At 36.8% G+C, this 27,735-nt stretch overlaps 1 protein-coding gene across 3 annotated transcripts in view; it reads left to right on the top strand.

The window, feature by feature from the left end:
* Nucleotides 1–27,505, top strand: part of chl1a (cell adhesion molecule L1-like a) — a 40,872-nt gene extending 13,367 nt beyond the window's left edge. The window contains exons 6-31 of one of the 3 annotated variants that reach the window (XM_026250296.1): nt 956–1,126; nt 3,048–3,074; nt 3,417–3,516; nt 3,612–3,793; nt 4,351–4,485; nt 5,449–5,589; nt 6,075–6,186; nt 7,582–7,748; nt 7,824–7,983; nt 9,493–9,617; nt 10,228–10,329; nt 10,614–10,811; nt 11,115–11,185; nt 11,605–11,827; nt 13,390–13,505; nt 13,707–13,911; nt 14,138–14,260; nt 14,960–15,133; nt 15,644–15,697; nt 15,925–15,963; nt 16,825–16,893; nt 17,206–17,313; nt 18,209–18,367; nt 20,632–20,757; nt 21,475–21,547; nt 25,174–27,505. In XM_026250296.1, the coding sequence (XP_026106081.1) occupies nt 956–1,126; nt 3,048–3,074; nt 3,417–3,516; nt 3,612–3,793; nt 4,351–4,485; nt 5,449–5,589; nt 6,075–6,186; nt 7,582–7,748; nt 7,824–7,983; nt 9,493–9,617; nt 10,228–10,329; nt 10,614–10,811; nt 11,115–11,185; nt 11,605–11,827; nt 13,390–13,505; nt 13,707–13,911; nt 14,138–14,260; nt 14,960–15,133; nt 15,644–15,697; nt 15,925–15,963; nt 16,825–16,893; nt 17,206–17,313; nt 18,209–18,367; nt 20,632–20,757; nt 21,475–21,547; nt 25,174–25,375 (3,362 nt within the window). In that variant the 3' untranslated portion in view covers nt 25,376–27,505. The remainder of the gene's footprint in view (nt 1–955; nt 1,127–3,047; nt 3,075–3,416; nt 3,517–3,611; nt 3,794–4,350; nt 4,486–5,448; nt 5,590–6,074; nt 6,187–7,581; nt 7,749–7,823; nt 7,984–9,492; nt 9,618–10,227; nt 10,330–10,613; nt 10,812–11,114; nt 11,186–11,604; nt 11,828–13,389; nt 13,506–13,706; nt 13,912–14,137; nt 14,261–14,959; nt 15,134–15,643; nt 15,698–15,924; nt 15,964–16,824; nt 16,894–17,205; nt 17,314–18,208; nt 18,368–20,631; nt 20,758–21,474; nt 21,548–25,173) is intronic. The other 2 variants (XM_026250294.1, XM_026250295.1) reach the window with 2 other exon arrangements.
* Nucleotides 27,506–27,735: the final 230 nt, after the last annotated feature.

The raw sequence follows: 27,735 nt of genomic DNA, 5'->3' as shown, positions 1-27,735 counted from the left end.
TAGAAAAGATACTATGGAAGTCTGATAAATGTCTTCATTTGTGTTCAGCAGAAGAAGGAAATTCAAGGATGGAAGGCTTGGAACAACTTGAGGGTGACCGAATGCAAAATTGTTAATTTTAATTTCTGTTGTTCTTTTTTCTTTTTTTTTTTTTCTTTTTTTTTTAGGTTGAACCATACCTTTCATCACATTATTTAAAATGTATATTAATTATTAGACATAGACAAAGAGAGAGAAAAAAAAAGAAAAAAGAATGCTCTTAGTTTTTTGTTATGCGCCACTCCCCCCCCCCCAAAAAAAAATAAAAAATAAATAAATAAGTAAATAAAATAATATATATATATATATATATATATATATATATATATATATATATATATATATATATATATATATATATAAATTCCCTTAAAACAAGATAATTTTCTTGAGAAGAAAATAAATATTAAATTTCAGAGTAATCCAATGAAATATAATCAGGTTTGGGATTGTGAGGGTAGGACAAATAAACTTGAATTATCAGTTTGAATTAATTTTAAACCCCCATTGGCAAACATCTTTTTTCCCTATTATAAGCATGAACCTCTTTTAATATCATTAACTTTTTTTTGTGAAGGAAAGACTTACTGTAGGTGCATTTTAATTTTATGTAAGTAAACGTACCTTGTTCTAGATATTTATCTTGGAAAGCAAGACAGTTGATTAAAAAAGCAATGAGAGTTATTATTGCACATGTCTTCACTTCTTGAGCTGAAGAGGCGGCTTAATCGCATCGAGCCACCTACACTTCTGGAGAGGAACAAGAATCCCTGAGCATTCAAAGCTCTACCCATGATGCCTGTTATCTGCTGTGCAGTCTGTCAGATGGGACTGTTTCTGGGCGGTCTGAATGGTTGCCCTCTCCGGTGTCCTGTGGCTCATGTTAATCTAACCCTCCTCTCTGTATTGTTCTTAGATCTTCGACACATCGAGCAGAATGAGAGGGTGTCCATGGGCCTCAATGGGAACCTGTACTTCTCTAACACACTGGTGACAGACAGCCACGACGATTACTGCTGTTTTGCCTCCTTTTCCAGGATACGCACAATCGTTCAGAAACCCCCCATGGCCCTGAGGGTCAAGCCAAGTATGTGGCAGGAATCTCATAAACACGATCGCTGAAATTCAGCATCATTCCTCCAGTCTTCAGTGTCACATGATCCTTCAGAAATCAGTCTAATATGATGATTTAATGCTTAAGAAACATTTATTATTCTCAATCCTGAAAACAGTTGAGCTGCGACATATTTGTGTTGAAAGATATTTCAGGATTTAAAAGAGCAGCATTCATTCAACACCACAAATTGATTTACTATCACTTTTGATCAATTTATTGCATCGTTTCTGATTAAAAGTATTCATTTCTTTAAACAGTCTTACTGACCCCAAACAGTGCAGAATGAATTGTAGTCTGTAGAGTGTGTGTATACATATTTTCACAAACCTACTAATCACTGTATCAATGAAGACCTGTTATGCTGGTTTTGGGTGACCTAGGACACATTCTTGTGTTCATGAACAGCTGGACAAAAGCACAGCAGAATGTGACAAGATTGTTTTTAAAAGTATTTTTAGCTTGACACAATGTCGTGAAAATGCAGCTCTTATGCCACAGACAAAACTGAGATGCACAAAAATGGCTTAATCAAGTTTAAACATTTTTTGTTCTTTATTTTGTAAGTGCGTAAATATACTGTTGAACGTATTCGATTACTTTCTAAAAGCAATGCTCAAACGGCTGTAGTGGGGATTCATTGAAGTGGATCTAATTTATGGATGCAACCTGGTCTTAGTGTATTGTCAGCATGCAGTATTTTAAGCATGATAATAATTTAACAGTAAATGTCTCTAATATAATACTCGTTAAAGTCAACATGTCATTAAAATGGACTCCTGGCCTTATGATTCATAATTTCATGTTATTAAAAAAATAAAAAAGTTACAAAAGTTACATAGTATATATGTTTATACATGTATATATATTTCTGAATTATAAGAAACTTTCTTCTAAAATGAGCATTTTTTTTCAGGCTCCTATGTTTATCTTCAGATATTTCTCTTTAATAGCAATGAAAAGAACAGCCATTATTATCTATTGCCATTAATGTGAAATTACTGAACCTATAGGAGCCTAATAAAAATTCTAATCTTAAAAGAAAATTAGAAAGGATTCATTTTGTATCTGAGATTTACAGTATATACACTCTAAAAAATGCTGGGATAAAAACAACCCAACTTGGGTTATTTCGCAGTCCAGTGCTGGGTAAATATTGGACAGAACACATTAAATGTTTCTACCCAAAATGCTGGGTTGTTTATTTAAGTCAAGTATTGTTTGAAAATCATTATATTACTGACTTAAAATGGTCTGGAAATAAGAAAATAAAATAAATTACACACAGAATTAATTGAGGCAACAGCTATATTTAAAAGATGAACATTTATGGGACACTAGAACACCCATGGACAAAATACAAGACAAATTGAATTTATTTGGGTGAATACAGCATAGTTTACAACATTACATACATTTAAACTTGTTAAACAAGCATTTTAGAAATACAACTGAAACATTTCAAACTATAATTTTAATTAAAGTGTATTTAACTATTCCCTGTACATTCATCCACAATTCTCGTGCTGGTGTTTCACAGAAATCTGAGCCGGTGAAGGGCTGCTGTTCACCGGGAACCTTGCGTTTCACTCGTGACTGACTCCATAACCTGCCCTTAATCAAACAGTACTGAGATGAGAGAACTTATTTTAACATCTGATTAAATTAAACGCAGTACTGTAACTAGTGAAGTCAGTTTATGATATGCAAGCATTTACTACAAATATTTAAAAGGGCCTAATAAAATCCCAATAAAATAGGACCCAATAAAAGGCTTTTAGTGTGTGTGTGTGTGTGTGTGTGTATGCTATATATGTACTGTATATAAGATATTTATTACCATTTAAATGTGCTGAAAATTCTAACCATTTTCTTTCTTTCTTTTTTTATTCAGGCCAGGGGGATGATGACATCACGAGTGGTGAGTCACATGGCAAAGAGTAACTTATCTTGTAAAATACCCCAAAAACCTTTTTTTTTTTTTTTTTAGCTTTTGTTACAATGATTGTCATCTAAGGGCTTTTAAATAAAAAAAAAAAAAAAGGAAGTTTAAGATAAAGCACTGTTGGGTTTCAGCGCTTGCTAGTTTGTCAGCTATTTCTGTTCAGAGTTCAGACTGTGAGATTTTTTTCAGTTTGAGCTAGGACAGAATAACTTCTTACTGTCACTTTACAAAATGAGGTGCTATAATGGTCTGTTCTCTGAGTATTTATCTTGAATCTTTATTTAGACTTTGGTCCATTCTTGTTCATTCCCCATTCAGTTCAGCAGAGAATGCCAAACATTTTGATGCCCTCCAGTAATTCAACCACACACCTAAAAAAAGGAGAAGAGCTGGAGCTGGAGTGTATCGCAGAAGGACTGTGAGTTCACTTCTCTATGGCCATGTTGGCTTGACAAATGCTACACGGTGGCAAAGCATTCCCACTGACAGCGGTTTATTTTGGTCTTTTCTCAGGCCTACACCTGTGGTAGAATGGATCAAGATAAGGGACAACTTACCAAAGCGTACACAACTCAAGAACTATGGAAAGCTTCTGACTATACCAAACCTCACAGATCAGGATGAAGGGAGATACATGTGCAAAGCCAAGAATGATCTTGGTGAAGCTGTGCATCATTTTCACGTTATTGTTGAGGGTATGCAAACATTTATAAAGTTTTAACCTGAATTTTATTTGCGTATTTGACGATTCCCATTTATTCTAGTTATAATAACTAGTATGAATAACTAGTAACACTTCAAGGTTCCATTTGTTAACATTAATTACACATACTACTAACAATGAAACAATGAAATATACCTCTAAAGCATTTATTAATCTTAGTTTAAATTAATTTTGGAATTTACTAATGATTATTAAAAACAAAAGTTGTACGTCAGGATAATTTAATGACCTGAGATAACATTGGCTGACAGAAAAACAATTGTATTTTTAATAACTAATATTAAAACGGATTATAAATACTGCGATAATAATTATGGTATAGTTAATGCAATTTCTTAACTGAACTATTTTTATATGAAGCGTATATATAATTCTCACTAGCATGCATATTGGCTGTTTGACTAGCATTTAAAAAGCACCAAATCAATGCCATATTTTACAGGATTTTAAGTCATGTAATTTATCAACACAGGGGGGCAGTATTGCCCTAGTTTAATCCATATTGAATTCATATGTTGTGTGTCTCAGAGCCTCCCAGCTGGCAGGAGGAGCCAGTGAAGAGTCAGTTAGCAGAGATCGGATCTGACATCCACATCAAGTGTTCTGCTAGAGGAAAACCACAACCCACAATCACCTGGAAGAGAAATGGCCAGCCTCTTGATGGTGTGTTAAACCCCTTCCACTCCCACCCTTATCATGCACATTTGACGAAATTTGTCGGCTCAAAGCCACTGCCAAATGTGCAATTAAAGGCTGTGAGAACAGTCTGTTGTTCTTTTCCATTAGACTACATAAACAGAAGTGAATATGTGGCCACCTCTGTATTTATGCACAATTTACATGATCTGGTAAAACAATATATCAGCAGCAGATGAAAAAAGTCAGTGTTGTATCTTCTAAATATGTACCGAAGTTTATTGCTGCTTTTTCATTGCTGTACATAAGTTTATTGCTGCTTTAATGATGACAAATATTACAATATAGACAACACTGGGGCTAGCTGAAACATTTTTTTTTTTTACACAACTTCTTTTATTTTTTATTTTTACTTTTTTTTTTTAAGTCGGTTTGTGTATAGATGGATATTTTCTAGTCTTAGCTGTTGAACAGTTCCACTGCTGTTGTCCCTAAAAAAATCTTACATTTCTGTGGTTTCACGTGGACAGTAAGATTGTATTAAGATTCAGAGCAAGGATGCATTGAGTTGATCAAAAGTGACAGTGAAACATTTACTTTGGACCAAAAGATTTCTATTTCAATTGTTTGACTGATAATATTAAGAAATGTCTCTCAAGCAGCAAATCAGTATATTAGAATGATTTCTGAAGGATCATGTGACTGAAGACTGGAGTAATGATGCTGGAATTACATCTTTGCATCACAGGAATAAATTACATTTTAAAATATATTCAAATAGAAAACAGTTATTTTAAACTGCAAAAATATTTCACAATATTACTGTATTTCTGATCAAATCAATGCAGCCTTAGCAAAAAAAGACCATTTAAAAACATTACAAATCTAACTGACCCCAAACTTTTAAATGATAGTTTAAGCCCATGTGACACCTAACCACAGTCTCTCCTAAACACTTTGGATGCCAATTCAAGTTTGTTTACTCCCCAGATTTTCCTTCTACCAATTACAAAATGCTTGATGACAGAATAATCATCCTCGGAGCAGAGCAGAAAGACACTGCCGTGTACCAGTGTGAGGCCTCCAACAGACACGGGACCCTGCTTGTCAACACTAACGTGCTTGTGATGAGTGAGTACTTCACTTACCTGTGGAAACTGGAAGAAGATGAATATCATATTGTGATTTTCAGAGCACATTAATACTGATGCGCAGCCCACCTAATTTACATGTATCAATTAATCACAGCACCAGGAGCGAGGCTTGTGGTCCTCACTGAAGTTTTCTTGCCTTTGATTATGATATGATGCTCTTGCTGACATATAATGGCTTAAGGGTTTCAGCAGCTGTTGATTCATAATTGACGTAGAAGGATAAAATGAAACCTGTGCATGAGTGTGTGTCTATGACCTACTTCGGTCACTGTTTCCTGTTTGTAGCTGGCAGAAGAAGAAGCTCTTTTATATGCTAATAGCTTTTTTACAGTTTAATTGTGATTTCAGGAGTGTGCCTCGGTTTCATACTACAGCGCATGAAGGGAGCCACATGCCGCGCTGGCTGTTTGATGTTTGTCTGTGTGCACGAATGTTTTGACTAATGGTCTGGCTTTCTCACAGATCACCCCCCTTTGATCCTGACGCCGAATTATCTGGAGTATGCGACCATGTTAGACAAGAGTGTGATTATGGACTGCAAAGTCTTTAGTTCACCACCTGCCACCATTAACTGGTGAGTTTGGTAACAAGCGTTGTGATTTTAACACCGTGTCATAACCAGGCGCAACATCATAAGCCACAAGTGAGGTGTCCCTGTTCTGTTAATCAGAGATTTATTGGTACATTTTGTTGGTCGCTTGGTTGTTTTCTCTGATAAACATTAAACTCGGACAATAAGAGACTGATTGTAAAAGAAATCAGAGATTATAAGGCAAATTAAAGGTAAACCATGGAAAAGCATGCCGTCCGAAAATAGTCATTAAAATTGAAGATACTGAATGTAGTTTTACGCTCTTTGTCTAGTGTGTTGTGCATGTGAAACAGAGATAACGCCTGAAATTGGCTGTTTTGTGCTTGGTTGTGTTGCGTCACGCACCATTTTCACGTTCAGTTTCTTGTAACAGGAGACATGTTGTATCACACCTGGTTTGGACGTGGTGTATGAGCGTAATTGTGTTTATTTATGGAACCTATCCATCAAAAAAAACAAAAGAAAAAAAAAACAGAACAACATAGGTCTAAAAACAACATAGGTCTATATTTAAGATTTATGTAGTATAATTCCTTTTTGTTCCTGTAGCTCAACTGGTAGAGTGTTGCCTTATCAAGCGCAAGGTTGGGGGTTCGATTCCCCGGGAACACATGCTAGGTAAAAATTGATAGCCTGAATGCTCTTTAAGTCGCTTTGGATAAAAGCGTCTGCTAAATGCATAAATTTAATTTAATTTAATTGAATTTAATTTAATTGCATGTAAGATTTTAATTGATTTGGATTACACTGTTTTAACTTAAGCTAATAAACATATTGTAATCCATATTTGTTTTAAATGCACAGTAACCAGGTTTATACATTTGACAAATCATGAAATAAAAAGGTAACAGAAAATACAAATTGTATTATTGTCCAGTAAATCTACCTTAAATAGATTTATTTTAATCAGTATTTTATTAGAAGTACACTAAATGGTTTTTGACAGGGTTTTTAGCATGGTTTTACTGTAGCTGGTCTTCAGATAATGGGTGAATGAGAGACAGGGTTGGGGACAGGGTGCCTGATAACAGCAGTACAGAGACCCACAAGGGTCAAGTGAATTAAGTGAAGGAAAAGGGACAAAACATTGAGAAAAGACACTGCAAGATCTATAGGCCTTTTGAAATGTCTGTTCTCTCCAGGGGATCCTCCTTTTGCACTCGTATTCATACTCTTTTCTTCTTTGAAAAGTTTCCTTTCAAAAACCTTTGGTCAATTTTGAAAGTCATAGTAAAAAAAAAAGTGGGGGAAAGGGGGGCGACTAGGCTACATTGATTCGGTTTTATCAACAGAGCATCTGTAGTCATTTCAGTAAAGGCCCTTCCCATGGGCCTCTATTTCAGAAGACCTCTGAAGGGTTCAATGTTTGTTTTGTAGGAGAAGAGAAGACCCAGAGGGCTCTCTAGATGGAGAGAGATATTCGCTCTTGAAGAATGGCTCCCTGCAGATTCACAAAGTCGAGATGGAAGATATGGGCAAGTACAAATGTTTGGCAAACAACTCCGAAGGCAACGCGAGCCTCACCACTGAACTACTCATTAAAGGTCAGCCACCTTCCTTAATCAAAAAGCTTTCTGCTTCCCGATCATTACTGCAACGATGGCGTCTTCTGTTGACAGATTCAACGAGGATCGTCAGACCTCCTCAAGACATGAAGGTCAAAAGAGGATCAATGGCGGAGCTGGAGTGCCAGGTGGAGTGCGATGCCACCCTCAGAAGAGAGCTGGAGATCTTGTGGATGAAAGATGGGATGAATATCCTCTCAAACTCCTCTGAAGGGTGGGTGACCTGTTTTCCTTTAGTAGTAGGATGAGGTAGATTGCCCCTAATGGTTCAATTCGAAATTCATTGAAGCCATTTAAGTAAATCCTTGTTTTAGGTCGTGCTGTCAAAATAGGAAGGATAAGTGTGGGATATGTAGTTTTTATTTATAGTTTCATCAGTGCTGGAATCATGGGTTAAGTACTTAAACTTTGTAGTCATGTAACAGAGCCGAGCTGGATGTAATTGTAAGCTTTTATCATTCATATTAAGCTCTTATGGGGAAAATTTCTCGCTTTGAAAATCAAAAGGTACTCCAGCTAATGAGCAGGAGCTTTAACCTCATTTCTACTGGCTGGAGCATGATGCCCAACAGGATCTTTTGTGTAAATGCAGTGTGTTTCGTTGTTGTGACTGTTAGTTATTTGCTTCCAGACAAATTATGTTTGCATCTCTACCTCAGGTCACCAATTAGCAGGCCATGATTCAGTTCTGTGCTGCAGATTAGTTCCAGTCGAACCACAAATCATTTTTTATTAATTAAAAAAACACGGAGACAAACACTTGTGAACAAACTGTAAAAGAGATGTGCATTGATTGTCATGACAACATTTAACGCAGCTCTAATTTGACATTTCAAACACAACAAAAGCCACAGATCCGCCTGTAACAATGTGTCTATACCGTCCTGAGACAAACTAGATCTCTTCCATTATAATCAATGGAGCTGTCTGCACTATTATAAGTGGTGGCTTCATTTGTCGGATGCATGGTTTCTATTTTTGTAAGGCTGCATAGCAACTTCAGCCACTTTATTTTTCCGGTCTGCCTGGAAATTTGGGAATTGATTGCTTTGAATTTTTGCTTTGAAGTTCATCTGTGATTCATAGTCAATAAGACTTCAAAATATCAGTTCACTTGACCTTTTATGATGAAAAAAAAATGTTGGATCAGGTTGTAGAATGTAGGTTGTAGTCATGTGGTGTGACTCCCACAGAGCCTGCTGATTAATTGTTAATTAATAATTCATAATATTTATTTAAAAATACTGATTACATTGGAAACAATATTTGTACACTCACATTAAAGGTGTAAGAAAAATATTTGAATCATTTTTTACTCCAGTTAATACTTGGTTACATCACATTTTAGAGGCATTCCATTTAAACATAGTTGTAAGTTTTTAGAACAATGTTAAAGATGAAGAATACATTTCTAAGAACTCCATTCTGGACACTCTTATTTGTCAATGACTTATTGTTTATTGTCTTGTTTTACCATTGACTGTTCCTGCCAACATAGAGAGATACAATAAATATTCCTGGAATGCACATTGTTTATTTCATTCAAGATTTAAAACAATGTAAGATTCTTTGAACATTGTGAAAGACTTGGAACTACTGCATAAACAAAGTATTTATGAGTCTGATGTATCATTCAGGAATTTATGGATTTTTATTTGACAACATTTTATCAATCAACTACTAACTGTGATTTTATATTGTACCGTTTTTGGCATATTTGCAGATATTTCACATATGATGGAATTCTCCAGATTGTCAATGTGAGCCACAGTGATCAAGGGAATTACACCTGCATTGTTCGAACAACACTGGACCAAGATTCAGCTTCTGCATACATAACTGTGTTAGGTACGATTGAATGACCTTTTGAGATCAGAATGAATACCAACTAGATTGTGTTATGTTTATATCACTTTAATACCACAATAATAGACCTGCTTAGAAAAATATTCAAATAACAGTGTAGCAAATTCAGTCTTTGCAAACTATATTGTTAAGACTTTGTGATCATTATTACACCAGTTATTTCTTTAAGTGATTCTGATTATGTTTTGAATTGTCTTAAAGGAATCGTTCACACAAAAATTTAAATATTGTGTCATCATTTACTCACCCTCAAGTCATTCAGATCCCATTTAAGTTTTTTCTTATGTTGAACACAAAATAAGATATTCTGATGAATTTTAAAGAGTTGTTGATCCCCATTGACTTCCATAGCATTCAAAAAAAGAAAATACTATAGAAGTCAATGGGGAACATCAACTGTTTGATAACCAGCATTCTTCAAAAATCTTCCTTCATGTTCAACATAAGAAAGAAAATCATACAGTACAGGTTTGAAACGAAATGAGGGTGACTAAATAATGACAACATTTTCATTTTTTTTTTATGAACTATCCCATTAAAAAGTTAGGATATAAGGCTTGTTTAAAATGTTTGTTTCCTAAATGTGACACAGATGTCCCAGATCCACCGGTTCAACTGACACTCACTGATCTGAAAGACCGCAGTGTGAGGCTCCACTGGGTGGCCGCCAGTGATCATAACAGTCCAATAACAGGTAAAACTCCTCCTACAAATGTATTGTACTGTTAGGGTCACAGAACAAATGCAGAACGCTCCCATTAGCGTTCCCTTCATATGTAATTGTACCCATTGTCAGTGCTTCTGAAGCTGGCTTATGCTTTAAGCAGATTGCTCTGAAGTCGTTTTCATGGATGTTGCTCGTACTAAAACATTGCTCTACAATATTTCAAGAGGACTCCCACTGGGGCCAAACCACAGTGTTTCGAGAGTGTGTGCTCTGAATATTCAATGACCACTGTGCTCTGTTCCTATGACTAGAGTTCATCATCCAGTACGAAGAGAACAACTGGGAGCCGGAGACGTGGAAGGAGCTTCTACGAATCGCAGGCAGCCAGTTCTCTGCCCCCTTGACGCTCTACGGCCACATTAACTACCAGTTCAGAGTCATCGCTGTTAATGCTATTGGGGGAAGCCATCCCAGCATGCCCTCCGAAAGATATAAGACACCTCCCTGTGGTAGGGATACGTGTGGTCCTTGAAGACTTGCTTTCGTAACGTGTTACCATCCAATGTCTAGGGCTGTTTTTGGTTCACCTTGGACTTGTTTGAAGCCTGTCTTTGTGGGGATATACCCTGAGAAAATTATACAGATGTCTATAAAAGCTCCATCAATTTTAATGCTCTTTTAAGCGAGCGCTGCCTCAGACTATCAATGACTGCATGCTCGTCATTATGTGTGATACACATTGGCAGTGTTAGAGGGCAATGGTATTATTGACTGAGACAGATGTTAAATAATTCATATTCACATTTGTACAGCTCCCGACAGGAACCCAGAAAACATTGAGATTGAGGGTCACCTGCCACATCAGATGGACATCACCTGGCAGGTAATAAAATGCAAACAGCATTGTCAAACAACCTTAATGCATATGCATATATGCATGGTTTAGAATAATAAAAAAAAAAAGGCAAATAGTCTCATGCAAGGAGGCTTGGGAACTAAAAGCTCCTGGAGCTCCTATGAAGTCTGGTGTCTTGTAGTTTTAAAGCAGTAACAACTTAATTTGCACTGGCAGTCAAGTACATGAGCAAATCTCCTTTCACAAGCCAATTTATGCTCTATTTATGAGTCAAAATTCCTTTAGATTGCAAGTCTGAAAGAAAGCCAAGCGAGGCAACCCAGAAACTAGGTTCCCACGCCAGATTTTGCAAACCCATCAGCAAATGTCTCTCAAACTCTTCCATTCTTTCCAAATGCTCAGTAATGCTTGCAGTGCCCTGACCCACTTTTCCCTTTAATCACCAGCCGCTCTTGCCTGTGGAGCACAACGGTCCCAGTCTGGAATACAAACTGAGCTACAGGCTCCTGGGTGTCGAGGACAGTTGGAAAGAACAGATGGTGAAGAGACACTCATTTAGGGTGCGAGACACCCCAACATTTGTCCCCTACGAGGTCAAGATCCAGGCCTTCAACAGTCATGGGTGGGCACCAGAGCCACAAGTAGTGACTGGTTATTCCGGAGAAGACCGTGAGTCAAACAGCATGTTAATGCATTCATCTCACAGTCGTGTGACACTGCCACGATTAGCAAAAAATAAACACTTAAGATTAGAAGATTAGTTGGGAGAGTGGTTTAATCCACTCTCTACCAGGATCAGCCATTTCTACTGAGCTTTTACATTGTGCTTTTAGGGATAAGACACATTCTTTGCTAAGCACTTATGTGATTATCTTTTGTTTTATTCCATTTTCATATTTTCCATCTCATGCCCTTGTCTCTAGTTGACATTTGGCATTGTGTTGAGGATGATGCAACAGGTTGGGCTGCTTTTGTCCCTGCTATTCCTGCATCACTGTAGACACACATAAGCATGGTTGCTTTAGCTGTAGCTAGATCTTGACAGTTTTCATGCAGTTGTTGCACAGAGCAGGGATGCACACTTGACACTTTTCAGTGATAATTGCGGTTTTGAATTCATAATACTCTCAGAAAAAATTTGCAAAAATGGTACCTTTCGGGGTATAACAGTTTGTCCCTTTGGCAGTACCTAGAAAGGGACAGCTTTGTACCTTCTGTACCCCTAAAGGGTGCATATTACCCACTCAAGGAGCACCTTCTTTACCCCTAAAGGGTGCGTACTATGGAAAGGTACTACTGTGCATCCTTTACGGGTAAAGAAGGTACAAAGGTGTCCCTTTCAGGGTATTGCCCCAATATCAAGCAGTTATTTTCTTAAAGGAAAAACATGGGGACTTTTTTTTTATTCATCCAAATGCACTTTGTTTTTATTCATCCAAGTTTTTGAAATGGGGATGACAAAAAGAACCACTACTACTTTTTATTTGTCAAAAAAGTAAAAAATAAAATAAATAAATACATATATATAAATAAAATAAAAAAGACCTAAAGTAGCATCTGTGCTTAAAAATGCGAATACTGCCCCACATGAACATCTCTGCAAGTGAGTGAGTTTGTCGCTTATAACACGCGTTTTAAAATGCAACACATTACCATCTTCCTAAAGTTTCAATTACATTTTTTTATACATCTATTAATGAAAAACAAAATCTCTTTGGGTTATAATATAATAATAATCATTGAAAAATATATTTTCAGTACAGTAGTAGTACATGTATTTATTGGTTTCATTTTTTTTTATTATTAATATTAATTTAATAATAATATTTGTTCTTATTATGGTATAGTAATATTAAATGGGTTTCTTAAAAACAGTGTGAATGCAGCCTGAGACAACTGAAGTAAAACAGTCTAGGTTGAGTTTTTCCACTATATCTTATATCCACTATATCCCAATATATCCGTAAATCTTATAAAGCTAACGGGTATTGCATCTCTGTCGCTTTTTTGTTCAATGAGTTTGCACCCATGTACCCACATGTCTCTGTGGATAGCTTCCTGTTAGCATGTGCACTTTTCCTGGAAACAGTCATTTAATTACAGTCCATGTTTTTCCTCGGTTTCTCTAGTTGCGTGAGGAAATGATTGTGTGTATTTGTGAGCTGTTACCCTCTTGCATCTGTTAGTAAAGTTTAGCCTTAAACACATCTGCCTTCTGTTGCCCTTTCCAGTGCCCTTGGTGGCTCCTGTAAACGTATCTGTGGAGGTGTTGAACTATACCATGCTGAGGGTCAGCTGGTCACCGGTGCCTCAATCCGCCTTGAGGGGCCATCTTGGAGGATACACTGTGAGTTCCTAACCCCTCCAGTTCAAAGGTCCTGTGGTCATTCACTAACAAACAAGTTGTTTGTAGCATTTAATAGACTCCACTGGGTGTTTCCTCATTCCCTTTTCTCTCTCTCAGCCTCTATTTTCACTCTTTTCCATAAATAAATACATATCTCCTCATCAACACCCTCTTTCTCTTTCTTCTGTCTCTTGTTCCCAGGTGCACTGGTGGCAAACTCAAAGTCTGTTGACCTCTAAGAGAATTCCCTCAGAGAGACAGTCTCTCACCATCCCTGGAAACAGGAGTCACACCATGGTGCCGGGACTGAAGCCATTCTCTGAATATAGCCTGACTGTCAACGTCTTTAACCGAAAAGGGAATGGGCCCAGCAGCAGTCCCATCTCTTTCACAACTCCGCAGGGAGGCAAGAATGCTTTGACAGTAGACACGTTTTGAAATTCAGTGGTTTGGGCATTTGCTAAGTTCTTGTGTAGATTCAGTTGAATTTTACACGGTTTGTTGTTCACCCAAATGCATTGCTTAGTCATGAAGACTAATTTAGTCTTCAAATTTTTTATTTTTTGCATGCCAAACAGTTTTTCTTAATTTAAGGTACATACTGACCAGTAGCGCTTGACATCTTCCCACAGTTCCTGAGCAACCTCCCATCCTGAGAGCCACAAACTTTCAGATAGACTCCATCACACTGGTGTGGGCGCCTCCGCATGAAACCAATGGATTTCTCACGGGATACTTGTTGCAATATCAGACAGGTATGACGCTCACGGATTTATCTCATGTTACATCATTTATCTCAGTCAATTTTATATAATCAGCGTTTAACTGTACTATATTCTGCTGTACATATGTTTGGGGTTGACATTGTTTATGTTTTTATAGATGTTTTTATGTTTTTTAGAAGAGTTTATGTTCACCTAGGCCACATTTATATAGAACAAAAATACAGTCAAAAACAACAATATGGTGCAATAATACTACAATTTAAAATAACTGTTTTCTATTATATTTTTTTTACGTTTTTTTTTTTTTCCTGTGATGGCAAAGGTGAATTTTTTTGTATCATTACTCCAGTCTTCAGTGTTACATGATCTTTTAGAAATCATTCTAATGCGCTAATTTGTTGATTTCTAACTATAATCAAAAAAATGTCTAACTATAAAAAAAGGTGCTGCTTTAAGATCTAGACAAGTGGTGCTGGGGAGGAGGAAGGCTAAAGAAAATGATCACCGTGCTGGATGGCAATATATAAGGTTGCAGAAAATAGAGATCGACTGGCAGATTGACTAAACCATGCATTTATTTGAAATAGAAATCATTCTGTCATTTTTTTATAACTTAATGCATCCTTGCTAAATAAGAGTATCGGTTTCTTTAAAAACGTCTTACGGACCCCACACTTTTGAATGTTTTAAATCTTTTACAACTCAAAAATGTTCTTGTTTTTCTTGCAGGTAATGAGACTCTGGGTGAGCTGAAATCTGTAAACATCAGTGCATCAGATACAACACAGTGGGTCTTGCGTGATCTGCAGGAGGACAACTGGTATAAGTTCTACCTGAGCGCGTGCACGCAGGTGGGCTGCGGGTCAGCCATCAGTGAGGAAGGAAGCACCGTCTCTAAGGCGTGTAAGTGTGCCCGGCAGAAACTATAAGCAGAGTCCCAAGAGCTATAATGGATCTGGTATCAGAATCTAAATTTAAGTGCCCATGCTGAGACACAAACATCTGATACAAGCAAAGTTAGTTGTGTTCTAATTAGCACAGCCGCAAGGTGTTCGAAAGTGATTAAGCAGCAGTTATGGAACTCTAAGTGGCTGTTGGCAAGATCTTGTTGCATAAAGGAGAATGATTAGATTATTGCTAAAATGCAGAACTCACAGTGATCCGATGAACAAAAGGGTGTGATGACCAATACATCGACCAATCATTGGGGTGTCTTGGTAAAAACAATCACCTACTGATGTGTTTTTACTTACTCTAAAACTGATTTTGCATCATCGTCACAGTTTTTCTCTAGGCCACAATTTTGTTACAAATTTCGTGTTTCTTTCTGTTATGCTCATATTCTCATACTCCATGGGTTTGTTTAAACTGATCTGTCTTCTTATCAACCAACTTCTGTTTCTCATGAACTAGCTACAATGCCCGAACAATTTTCTACAGTCTCAGCTGAAACTTCGACAGAGAGCTGTATGTATCACACACTGTAGTTTATAGCACTTTGCAGCTTACACAGCAGTAGTATTTCGAAAATGTAACATTTTGAAGCATTTCAGATGTCTTCTGCCATTTTCAGTCAGACAAATGCAATGTAAAGCTAATTTATCAGTAAAATATGTCAACTTATGGACATAAAACATGAAAGAGATTCATCTTCTTATTATATTTGTTTTATTTTTAATTGTTGTATTTTTAAGATGATCTGTCAACATCTGAGATGACATGTTTTGAGCTGAGTATGTACCAGCAGATTTGTATTTTCCGTAAACTGAAAAATTAATTACCGGTAGTATATTAACTCCTACATTACTATCTAAAATAACTCCAAATTAAGTTATTAGTTACATAAACTCATAACGGCACGGGAAAATGTTTAAGTCTTAACATTAGTCATACTAGTAATAGTGTCAGTAGTTGTAGCATTAATTTTAGTCACATAAATAGCATCAGTTATCATTGTTGAAATTCAACCGGCCCAGCATAACTCTATATTAAGTGAAGGAGATAATTGTTTACATTCTGCGAAATGAGTATAGTCTTCCATCAAAAATAGTCTTCTGGTTCTAGTTTGCTTAAGCTTGATTGTCGTTGGCATTTGCTTATGTCTTTTAAGAGCTCCTCTGTGAGGCTGTAGGACTGTCCCTGAAGCCCTGCTAAAGACAGCAAATATATGCCTTTATCAGGGTTGACAAAACCAGTGTTGCTGCTGACAGGAACACATCAATCAACAGTGTTCATTTTTGCAAAGACCAGCTATATATTCATAGTACAAATGCAAAAAAGCATTTAGTTACTGTCAAGCCGTCTCACTTTTCCCTTGTTAGGCCCATTTATTTTGATGTCCCGCCAATGATTAGATGCATGTTTAGCATTGTTTTGTTCCCTGCTCTCCATGACCCTATCGGACACATGGGTCATTATTGAGTCTTACTGATTGACATCAATAGCTCCTATTCATGTTGATTTGACAGTATAAATAAAGATTTCATGATATGCAAAAGCTTCTTTTTCTGGACAGTCTGGACATTAAAATTTTCCACTGCTGCAGTCAATCCTACAGGGAAATGGATGTGGTCTGAACTCTCTCTCTCTTGCAGGGCAACCTTTCTCTTTCACCTCATCTAATACAGACACTCCTTCTGTCAATACCACCTTTCATACCTTAGGTATTCATCCATTCATCTACCTAAATAATCATTTTCATCACTCCATACTTAAGGGAAATGAACATTTAGAGTCGACATGAAAACTTGCCTTACGATTTTGTCTAAAATAAATATCCTCTTTCACTCTGAGATGTTACAGAAGAGCCGTTTCATGTTGACTTAATGTTTTCATTCAGATTTCTATATCACTGTATTATTTCTGTAACACATTCCTGTGGTTACGGATGCACTTGAATTCTTTTGCGGGAACTAATCTTTGATAGTCTTTCCTGTCTATTGTTCTATATCTCCTTCTCTATGTATTTCTCTCAGTTGTGCTCAACATATCCACCTTTGTAACTGACACCTATGCGAGAATCAGCTGGACAACCAGAGGAGAACGTTCTGATTCACAGCTCTATGTTGCCATAATGAATCACAGTAAGGATCTTACTCTTTGAACTGATCTGTCAGGATCCAATGTGCAGCATTGTGTAAACTAGACATATTTGTAGCATAACTTGGAAAGAATCATTAAGGGCTGCAACTAAAAATAGTTTTACATTACATTACATTACATTTACACAACTATTTTACATTAACCGGCTTTTCGACTATTTGTTCAATGTGCAAACTTATGTACAATGTACTGAAAACTAAAATGATCAAAACAGAAATAATATTAAATCTTTTTTAAATATTAAATACAATTTGCTATTTAAGAACAAAAAGAAGTCACTCAGCAATTTCAAAATCTGTGGTTTGACTGCAGACCTTAATTAACTCTTGAATAAAAACAGCAATTCTGTTCTACACTCTTAAAAATAAAGGTTATTTATTGGCATCAGTGGTTCTACGAAGAACCTCGAACATCCATCCTTCAAATAAAGAAAAGGTTCTTTATAGACTACAAATTGAACATCTCCTGTTAAAAAGTAAATATGATGTCCAACGACAACCATTTATGTACATATATAATTACAAATTTTTCCTCCATTACGCTTTATTTGACTGACATAAAGTTTAACGATTACATTGACATTTAATTACTCACTTCCTAGCAAATGAACAAGCAAAATGACTCATTAAAAATAATAAATTAGAGTAACATTCTAGCTAAAAACTTTTAAAACTCGCAAACAGCCTAAAATCAAGACCAACTGATAATGAAATTAATTTTCTGCTGTTTTCATTGTGGATCTTTATTTGCAGCCCTTTTATCAATCTTACTCTGTCAACTTTTCTAACCTTTCAAAGTGTTGCTTTTCACATGGATATCACCTCTTTCTGCTGGGTTGTGAGCTAACACTATCTGGTTATGCGGTTATTCTTTCAGGTGCTGGTATCTGGAAGTTTTCAGAGGCTTTAAATACATCTAAAGGTTTCCACCTCATTGATGGGCTCAGCCCAGGAACTGTGTACACAGTCCGGCTGCAAGCTTCAGAAAGGGTTGATGACCCTAGCATTTTTGAAGAGGTTTTCAAGACCAGGAAAGGTGAGAAGTTAGAGAATTTAGCGTGTAGAATAGGATTAGAGGTATCACTAACATAGTATAGTATTTGATAGTCTTTCTGTGGGTGCATTAGCACTAGGGGTATATAAAAAGGTCTCCCATTCCATTGAGCAAGCAGTTTTGTTAATATTATACTTCACAATTATAGGTTTATAGAATGTGTTGTAAAAAAAATAAAGCTGTGTGAATCGCGTAACCAAGTCTAATGTTCCGCATGAGCCACCGAAATGCACTGGGGAGCACTTACCAGACTCTGATATACTGTGCAAGTGGAACCAATGGAACCACCGATGTACCCGTGGTGGGACAGTGTGGTGAAACACAGGGATCCGGCTTGGGGCCTGTATTGGCCGTGCCTGTGACTGCTTTCTCCATCCGGAGATGTCTTTTCCACCCTTCCCTACTCTGGGGGAGGGAGTGGTGCGGTCACCATCTCAGGCCCGCATGAGTCGCCTGTCTCAGGGCCTCTTGGACTTGCCGCCGGGTTTGGTAGGGGCCTGGACAGGCTTCTGGGCAAAGTTCCCGACTATGTTGCCAAAAAGGCTGGTCTTTGATATGGGAGCATTCAGGAATTGCACCTTATCATGCTCCATCATATCGGCAAGACACAGCCAGAGATGGCATTTGGACATTGCATGACCCAGAGATGGTTACCTTCGTCTCTTGGAGCAGTATGCAGTTCATGTAGAACCACCAGGTCATGACCACCCTTGTGCAGGTCCCTCGGGGCTTTGGCCTGATGAACCTGCAATAGCCATGACATAAAGGGCAGAGTCCAGCTCCCCACAAGCCCTGTAAGCACTGCCAGTTAGGCCTGACAAATACTTACAGGCCTGCAAGGGAAGAAACGGGTCACCCGCAGAGTGGTAGCAGCCGTAGGACACAGTTGCATGGCCACAGACCACTCCACTGAGGGAATCCCTGTGTGCGACAAAACTGCCCCACCATCGAGGGTGTTGAGGGAAGTGGAGCTGTATGATTTTTTTCTGGCAGTAAAAAGATGCCTTCCATGATCTCATGAGCTCCTCATGCACTTCCAGGAAGAATGGTACTGGAATGGGGAACAGAGAACCAGGGCTACCCTCACCGACGAACCACTCATTAAGCCTCAAAAAACCAGGATGTGGTGGAGGATTCCACCTTCCTGTGGCCCGGGAATCATCTCTGGATCTGACTCCGGCAACGCCACTCTCCCATAAGGGGACAATGCAGCCAAGTCATCATATCTGAGAGAGAGAGAGAGAGCGAGTGAGAGAGAGAGAGAGAGAGAGAGAGAGAGAGAGAGAGAGAGAGAGAGAGAGAGAGAGAGAGAGAGCCATCTGATGCAACGGTCATCATCTGGTCATCAGGGTGAGCACCGAAGGATACGGGCAGTACACGCTTTCCTGCAGAAGGCCCAGCGCGTACCTCCGGCAGCTTCACCAAGGCAGCATTGTTTCTGCAATCACTCAAAGAGAAAAGCAGTTGTGATGTACTACCGTTCAGCTCTGAAGCGAAAAGATAAATGAATGCAGTGCACCTGCTGCCTCTTAAACTTACACTGCAGGGTGTGGCAGCCAGATGTGAATTCCACATGCCAATGTCCATTGGCTTGTTTAGTTACCCTCGAAGTGGATTGGTCTCTCTGACGACATCCCAATTTGTCACTGATGTGACGTTGAGAGTGACCAACTGAAAGGGAACAGCTTGTTATCTGCAACTTTCTGATATCAGACAGACAGACCTTTGGCCATAACGGCCAACAAGTACACGACAACAATGCCTACTCTGTTTTTGACAGAAACTTGGCCCATCTATTCAGTGTGAGGTAATACAGAGGAAGTAGGGTAGATAATGTTATTCATAAACACCATGAGAACTAATGATAATGCCACTGAATTATGTATGACTGCTAGATGTAGCACTACAGCTCTGCATATGCATCCGACGGACAAGTCACTGAAATTTATTTGCCACTGGGTTCCTGATCATTTCATTTTGTCAGCATATCCACAGCCTCAGAAGAACAATTTATGCCAGAGAATTGGTGGCAAATGTGTTCAGTTGTTCAGAAGTGAACTATTTTGGCTATAAGGATTTAATCTTCAAGTAAGTACAAATGTTTATGATCCAGTTGAATACTCTTTGTGCTCTAATTGTTCTCATTTGACACACCAGATCAGAATTTGGCACAGGAACCATATTTAAAAATGCCATTTAAAATGTGTTCTTCTAACCAAAAAGCAAACTCTCTCTTGTCCTTGCAGTGCCTAGTAAACAACTCATGGCATCCCAGGACTGGTTTGTGGTGATGATGTGCGCGGTGGCATTACTAACGCTGCTTGTCCTTATCGGCTGTTTTGTGCTCAAGAACAAAGGCGGCAAGTACGCAGGTAAGACAAAAACAGCTTCAGTAGTCAAAGCATTTACACCTTAGCTTGGTGCTTTTGTTAGCTTTGTGTTGTGTGGCTCCGTCACACCAACCCATACACTTATTACTAGCAGAGTCAGATGGATAACCTGAGATCAGTACGCTTTAATGATAATTTTAAATGATATCCTGACTGGACTATTGCAACAGACACCTGCATGCATTAAAATGCATAAGAACCCTTATTGAGTTTATGGAATAAAGCCTGAGGCATTACTAGACCATTTTAAACACTTTGTTCTTACATCACTGTGGCTGTCAGCTATACTTTACATATTGGTTATTTATGACTTACCAAGCTTAAAAGAATACATGTTTTCTCCAGTATGGCCGTGTCTTACATTCAATTTTAGCACACAGTAGTTTATCTAAAAGGCAGTCAGTGTCCTTGATGTGCTTCCACAAAGCAAAATAGAAAATATTCACCCAAATTTGGAGAATATGATGTATTGAATGTTTGCTCAGCAATTGCAAAACAAGTGGATAACAAATTATTTCTTATGAATAACAATAATGTGATTTTTGTAATGATATCAAGGCAAGATATTTCAAAAGCAACTGAGAAAATGGTACACAATGCACTCTGCTTGAATGTTGTAATTTCACTGCAGTCAAATCTCCCGGAATATTATAATGATATTTGAAGATAAATAACATCTTTGCATTTTATTCTCTGCAGTGAAGGAAAAGGAGGAAACTCCCGCTGATCCCGAAGCTCACGCCATGGGTGAAGAATTGCCTTGCGAGTACAGGTCAGAGAGCCACACTAGTTCTTCATGTCACTGACTTCCTGCAAAATCATTTATTAATGCCTTTATCTCCTGCAAATAAACCCTCCATGTATGCCATTTACTTGGGGAACCAGATGGAAAGCATTGCTCTGCAAGTTTAAAATAACTCTGTGCTCACTAGCCACCACACAGGTAGTACACAGCAAAGTCAGATTTTCAGTGTAGCTGTGTCAGTCATAGAATTACCAGAAAATATCTGCCAATTTTCAAAAGTAAACATTTAAGATGTTTTTCCAGGCCTTGAAATGTTATGGAAGTAAAAACAAAAGTCAAGGAAAATTAATGAAACTTTCTAGTGAATATGTAAATATGTTTTTCTTCATAGACTAGATACATTTATATATTACAAATGCTAAATTTTGCTCTTTGAGAGTTTTTAAGTCACAATCTGTTGATTTGCAAATTGGTATTATTTAAAAAGATTCCTATCTGACAGAAAAAAATGGAAATCTGTTGATATAAAAAACTTTTAACTGAAACTTTTACAACCAGGTGCAAAGTGACACATTAAAAACCGGTGTGGAAAACAGACCAGAGGCGAGCGAAAAGGGTGCTGTGCACAGTTAACTTGTATTCTTGCAAATGGAGTTGCTCGAATTCATAAATGTGTTTCCATCTCATTACACTTAGACACAGAGATGCCCATTTTATTCCTCCTTCAGGAAAGTCATGCAGCTTCAGTAGAGGCTCTGAGTCTGATCTGTACACTACCCTTGTTTGGGGAGTTACAGCTCCAGACACACTCAAACATCTGCTGACTGATGAAACCAGATAGGGAAGTGTGTCCCGTACCAGCTGTGGAGTATGACGGTAGCCTCAGAGGCTTTCAAAACTGCTCTACTCTGGCTTACACAAGGAGGCTACTAATTTATTACACTTTTGGGGAATAGAAGAGCGGGTTTATCGTGTTACACCATTTGGTGATATTCATTTGATGCACTGAAATACGATATAGAGCACTGAATTCTAGGATTCTAAGATACTAGAGATATTACAGGATGACTGATAAAATATTTAGCCAATACTGATCACCAAACAGAGAAAAGTAATTGAGATTGAGTCAGTCAGTCAGTTACTGAAACACACATGCTAAATAGTGAAATACACAAATAAAAAGAAAACAGTTTTCTATTGTAATATATTTTAAAATGTATTGTATTCCTCTGAAGAAAATTCAGAATTTTCAGCATCATAACTCCAGTCTTAAGAGTCACATGATGCTTTAGAAATCATTCTGATATGCTGATTTGGTGCTTAGTTATTAATAAATGTTTTTATTATTAATAATGTTGAAAACAGTTTTTGCTGCTTAATATTTTTGTAGGAACAGTAATCCTTTTTAGAACTCTGAGGGACATAACAGAATTTATTTAAATAATAAATATTTTGTAACATTATAAATGTAAGGTTTTTGGCTTGTCCCCAGGACTTTTAAATTACAAAATGAAGGCAAAATGATATAGACAATTATTTATTCTATTTATATAAACAATTATTTATTATATTTAATATAATCAATATCTACAAAACATTTTAAAGTGTACAACATTGTGCTTTTGAGAACTTGACTGTTAGTTAGAAATTGGCAGATTAGTTTGAAATCAAACCTGTTACTGTCATCCCTTACACCCCATTTTGACCTTTGGGTAACACGGGTGACATAGATTAGGTCTCACCCTGTTTTTAAAAATTGTCTGTGTAAAATATAAACATTTTTAAAGGAATAGCTATATCGTTCAGTGGCATATAAGCATGAGTTGCATTTTAGTTTGTATTATTGGTAATGTTACTATTATTGTTGTAGTTAATGATCAGGATAGAATGATACGTTTCAATAAAACTCATTTCCCCCCCATAATTCATTGTCAACAATGCATCCATGTATATTAAATCACAAACAAGAGCAGCAAAGTGAATGCAGACCTTCACACCAGTCTTGCAATGTTCAAGAATGTCACGAAGGTCTTGAAAAAACAAGACCTGATCATCTTCCTTGCCTAATAATTGAACCAGATCAGTATATTTTAAGTTTTGTGAGGGGACACAGACAAACAGATATAAAAAAAACATTATATCTCTTAGAAATGTAAACATGATAAGTCAAATATGAACTGACTTTAACTTTTAGTATTGTCCTACAACTATGCTAAGTAAGTGTAAAGCAATATAATGCAATTGAAAATTGTAAAACTGTACAGTATTACGTAAACAAACATGTGTAATGTGTATTGTGTATTGAAGAATGTGCATCCTGTCATCCCTGTTCTGGTCAGTCCTGTGACAGTACCAGTAACTGTCATTATTTCATAACAAATGTAAAAAAATATATATATTTGATACAGCCTTCCAGATTTTTCCATTGTAACTTTAACTACATTTTTTAATGTCTATCTTGTAAAAAATATATTTTTTTTCTTAATTGATATGTGATTACCCTCCAAAATTAGGATGTTCTTGGTAATCTGAAAAAATAAATAAATAAATTGGAAACAACCAAGTGAAAAGAGGGAATAAAATGCTGTTCAAATAAGTGAGATCTAACTAATTAAACTATAGTATCTAGTAACGCTTGTGTCGGTAACAGGGTTGACAACAATACAAAAACACGTGGCAGAAAAATAGTGATAAAATAATAAATTACAGTATTGATGTCAATAAATAAATATTGATTAACCTTGACTTTTGAATAGTACTGGAATGTATCATGGTTTCCACAAAAAAATGTAAAGCAGTTTTCAACATTAATAATAATAAGATTTTTTTCTCGAGCAGCAAATCAGCATATTATGAGAAACATTTCCGAAGGAAATATTTGTTACTTATTTTTACTTATTTTAAATTGAAGTTATTTTAAATTGTAGTAATATTTAATAATATTACTATTTGTGACCAAATAAATTCAGCGTTGGTGAGCATAAGAGATATTGAATGATAACAGGTTGTGCTAAAATTATTTCCGTTTATTATTTGCACCAATTAATTGGCAAAAGCATTTAATTTCTACACGTTGTTAACTCTAAATATGTTGGAGAGATGATGCAGTACATTTCCTTACTGTGAATTGTTCTCCTGTGGTCAGCGGGTCTGTTATTTCCAAAATTAAAAGATGACAAATGTCAGTTTATCCTAATAAATGTTCTGTCTGGATTAATTTTATCGCTATCCGAGATGTTTCGCTAGATCTCATAGAAACCAGGAGCTTACGAGGTGACCCCCTGTCTCCTTACAGACACCTTCTTACTGGCAGTGTGCCTGCTCTCAAATTGGCAGCTAATTTTGGTTCGTCCCATCATTCCTTAGGGACTAAAGTGACCTGACAGGCTGTTTGTCTACAGGCACACAAAGCATCTCTCAAGTCAGTCCTCTCATTGGCTGGCATGACCGGCGCTCTGCAATTTTCTCCCTCTCTCTAGTTTTGAAAATTGCCATCAGGCCTTGAAGTCTTCGCAATTAGTAATTAGCAGAAAGCAGTGATTGTGTCCTTCCCTTACACCCTTCTTCACCCACTCTGTCTGCCAGCCTCGACTAGTATCATCATCCTAGTCACTCTGAGCTGAATTTGACTCCTTTTTCTTGCTGTTTGACAGTGACAACGATGAGAAGCCGCTGAAGAGCAGCCATCAAATGTTCACAGACATCAAAGCGGATGATAGCAGCGAGGACAGCTCCGTGATGTCGGACGACGACGACTGCGAGTTCAACGAAGACGGGTCTTTCATCGGCGAGTACTCGGGGTACAGTCGTAGGGTGTCCACAGAGGTGAACGGACACGCCCCGGTGACGACTTAATGCTGGCCCAACCTTAGGAACTTTTCAACTGTTTTACAGGGAGAACGAGACGTTTGTTTGTAAGATGTGCCATGAATGTGCCTGTGTTATGCTTTTGCGTGAATGGCCACTTCTTTACAGTATTCATATGAAGGGTGATGACTGGTTATAGTTCTGGCCAACGTGATATTTATGCCATCATTTACTCATCGCTGTACTGTTTCAAACTGGTACAGCTGGCTTTTTAAGACATTTAGTAAAATGTTCATGGTGCTCTTTTCTTACAATAAAAATAACTGCAAAGCTCCAAAAAAGGACTAAAATATGTCTATACCCTTGTGGAAAAGAAGTAGGCTTTATCATACTTTACTTTAAAAAGTACTTACTGTGGAAAAATAATTCTGTATATATACTTTAAAAGAATACTTAAGTGCAAACTGACTGTAATGGTTTGCAATGAACACTTATGTTCTTTGCGGTTAAATAAAATGTATTTTAGTTTAAATTTATATTAAATCTATTTAAATTAAAGAGTGTTTCTTGACCCACTTAAGTGGTACTTCTTTAAATGTAATTTCAGAATTCGTTTTTTATTTTATTTTTTTTATGGTTAAAGTGTACTGTTGAAAATATTGACAAGCATTTATGGTAAACTAAAATATACTTTAATGTCATTTCTTTTGAATCTTGTTTGTCGTGCATATCAATATATTTGTATTTACACATTTGTAATAATAAAGTTACAATTAAATTAATTTAAAACATATTAACTTTAAATGTAATTTTAAAGAAAATACAATATTTTTAAATGTACTTTTAAGATATGAAGTACAGTACAAGTGCACATTTCTTTTTCACAAGGGTATTCAAAGTCTTCCATACAATATGAAATGTAAGTCATTGCTCACTGATTATCTTCTGCAAATCTCAATAACATTTGCACATATTCAAATATGGCACGACAAAACATGTCAGGTTTTATATCCATAGTGGAAGAAAAAATAAGTTGTACAGCTGTACTTTGAGATTGAGTAAATGAAGACAGAATTATCTTCTGTTGGGTAAGCAAATTTAACATCATTTTTGGTTTTATGAAGCATTATTTGCACAACAACAAAACAATCAGGTTTGTGCACCTTAGAATTAATGCGGATTGCATGCTTGCGGTCAGATTAGGTAACGTTTCCACTATTCCTGCTGAAGAAGAAATAAATAATTCATGGCCTGTCACCAAACTGATTTCTTGACAGCACAATTTTCGTTACATGCTCTCTTGTGTGGGCACGTAACCTCTCTGCACGCCTCTCAGCAAGATACTGACACAGTGAAACAAAACAATTATGTTCAGACTCTTTAACATATCTACTGAAACATATTTCTGTTTAACCACATATTTGATTAAAACTGACGTTGGCGCTGCCATGGGAAAGAAAACGGCGAGAAAGGTCTACACTGAATGATTAGATCCCATAATTTTCTATATGCACTGATATTATTATTATGTTATCAGTAATGTACTAAGATTGCCTTAGCTTCTTTGAACTATGAGAATCGAGTATGATCAAGTCCCTCAATATACTTTTGGTATCTTCAGCAAATTTTTTATATTTTGTAATTCTGTTTTGCCTCCAAAATCCATGTTCCTAATAATGTATTATATCCGGGCCGCAATCCAATGTAATGTCAATCCAACTTGAAATCCTGCCAACATATTTATTATAACTGAGAAAGAGCGCGATAGAGGGAGAGAGCGCTTCTGCTGATATATGGCATGCAGTTTTTCTTTTCTTTATGTTCTTGTTCTCTATTTTTAGAAATATTTAGTTGAGAGATTCTGCTGTAGAGACTCTTCTGTCCCTGCACTGTAAATATATATATCTGTAGATAATATTTTTTTATGTTTTCTTTTTGCATTTTTCTTTTGCATTTCATTCTGCTTGAAATATTGCTTATTCTAAAGACTCAGGAGGTATTTTGTAATAGAACATTCTGTGCAAATTCTTGTATCTTCTGACCTGAAAAATGTTTACTCCCACATTTACTATGTTTTGCTATATTTGTCAATCGCAATTCAATGAAATGTTGACTATCACAACACATATTGCTACAATGAACCTAAATGATTTCAGTGTTCACCACAGAAACACACAGGGCAATAAAAATTACTTTTAAGTAAGTTATAGAAATATTTTTCAGTTTATAGAAACTTTTTTGTCTCCGAGTTTTTTTCATTATTAGCATTTAGCAGTTTGTGATTCCAACACAGCTAGGAAGTATGCATCAGAAATCCAAGTAAACTGTTTCCTTAGTAATAAGCTGACACACATTCGTAAGCAGAGTGCATTATGACCTTTGACCTTGTGCATCTCCACAATACAGCC

This window comes from Carassius auratus, unplaced genomic scaffold, assembly GCF_003368295.1.
Source record: "Carassius auratus strain Wakin unplaced genomic scaffold, ASM336829v1 scaf_tig00023929, whole genome shotgun sequence".
In the NCBI taxonomy this organism is placed as follows: domain Eukaryota; kingdom Metazoa; phylum Chordata; class Actinopteri; order Cypriniformes; family Cyprinidae; genus Carassius; species Carassius auratus.
This window is presented reverse-complemented; position numbering and strand designations above follow the sequence as displayed.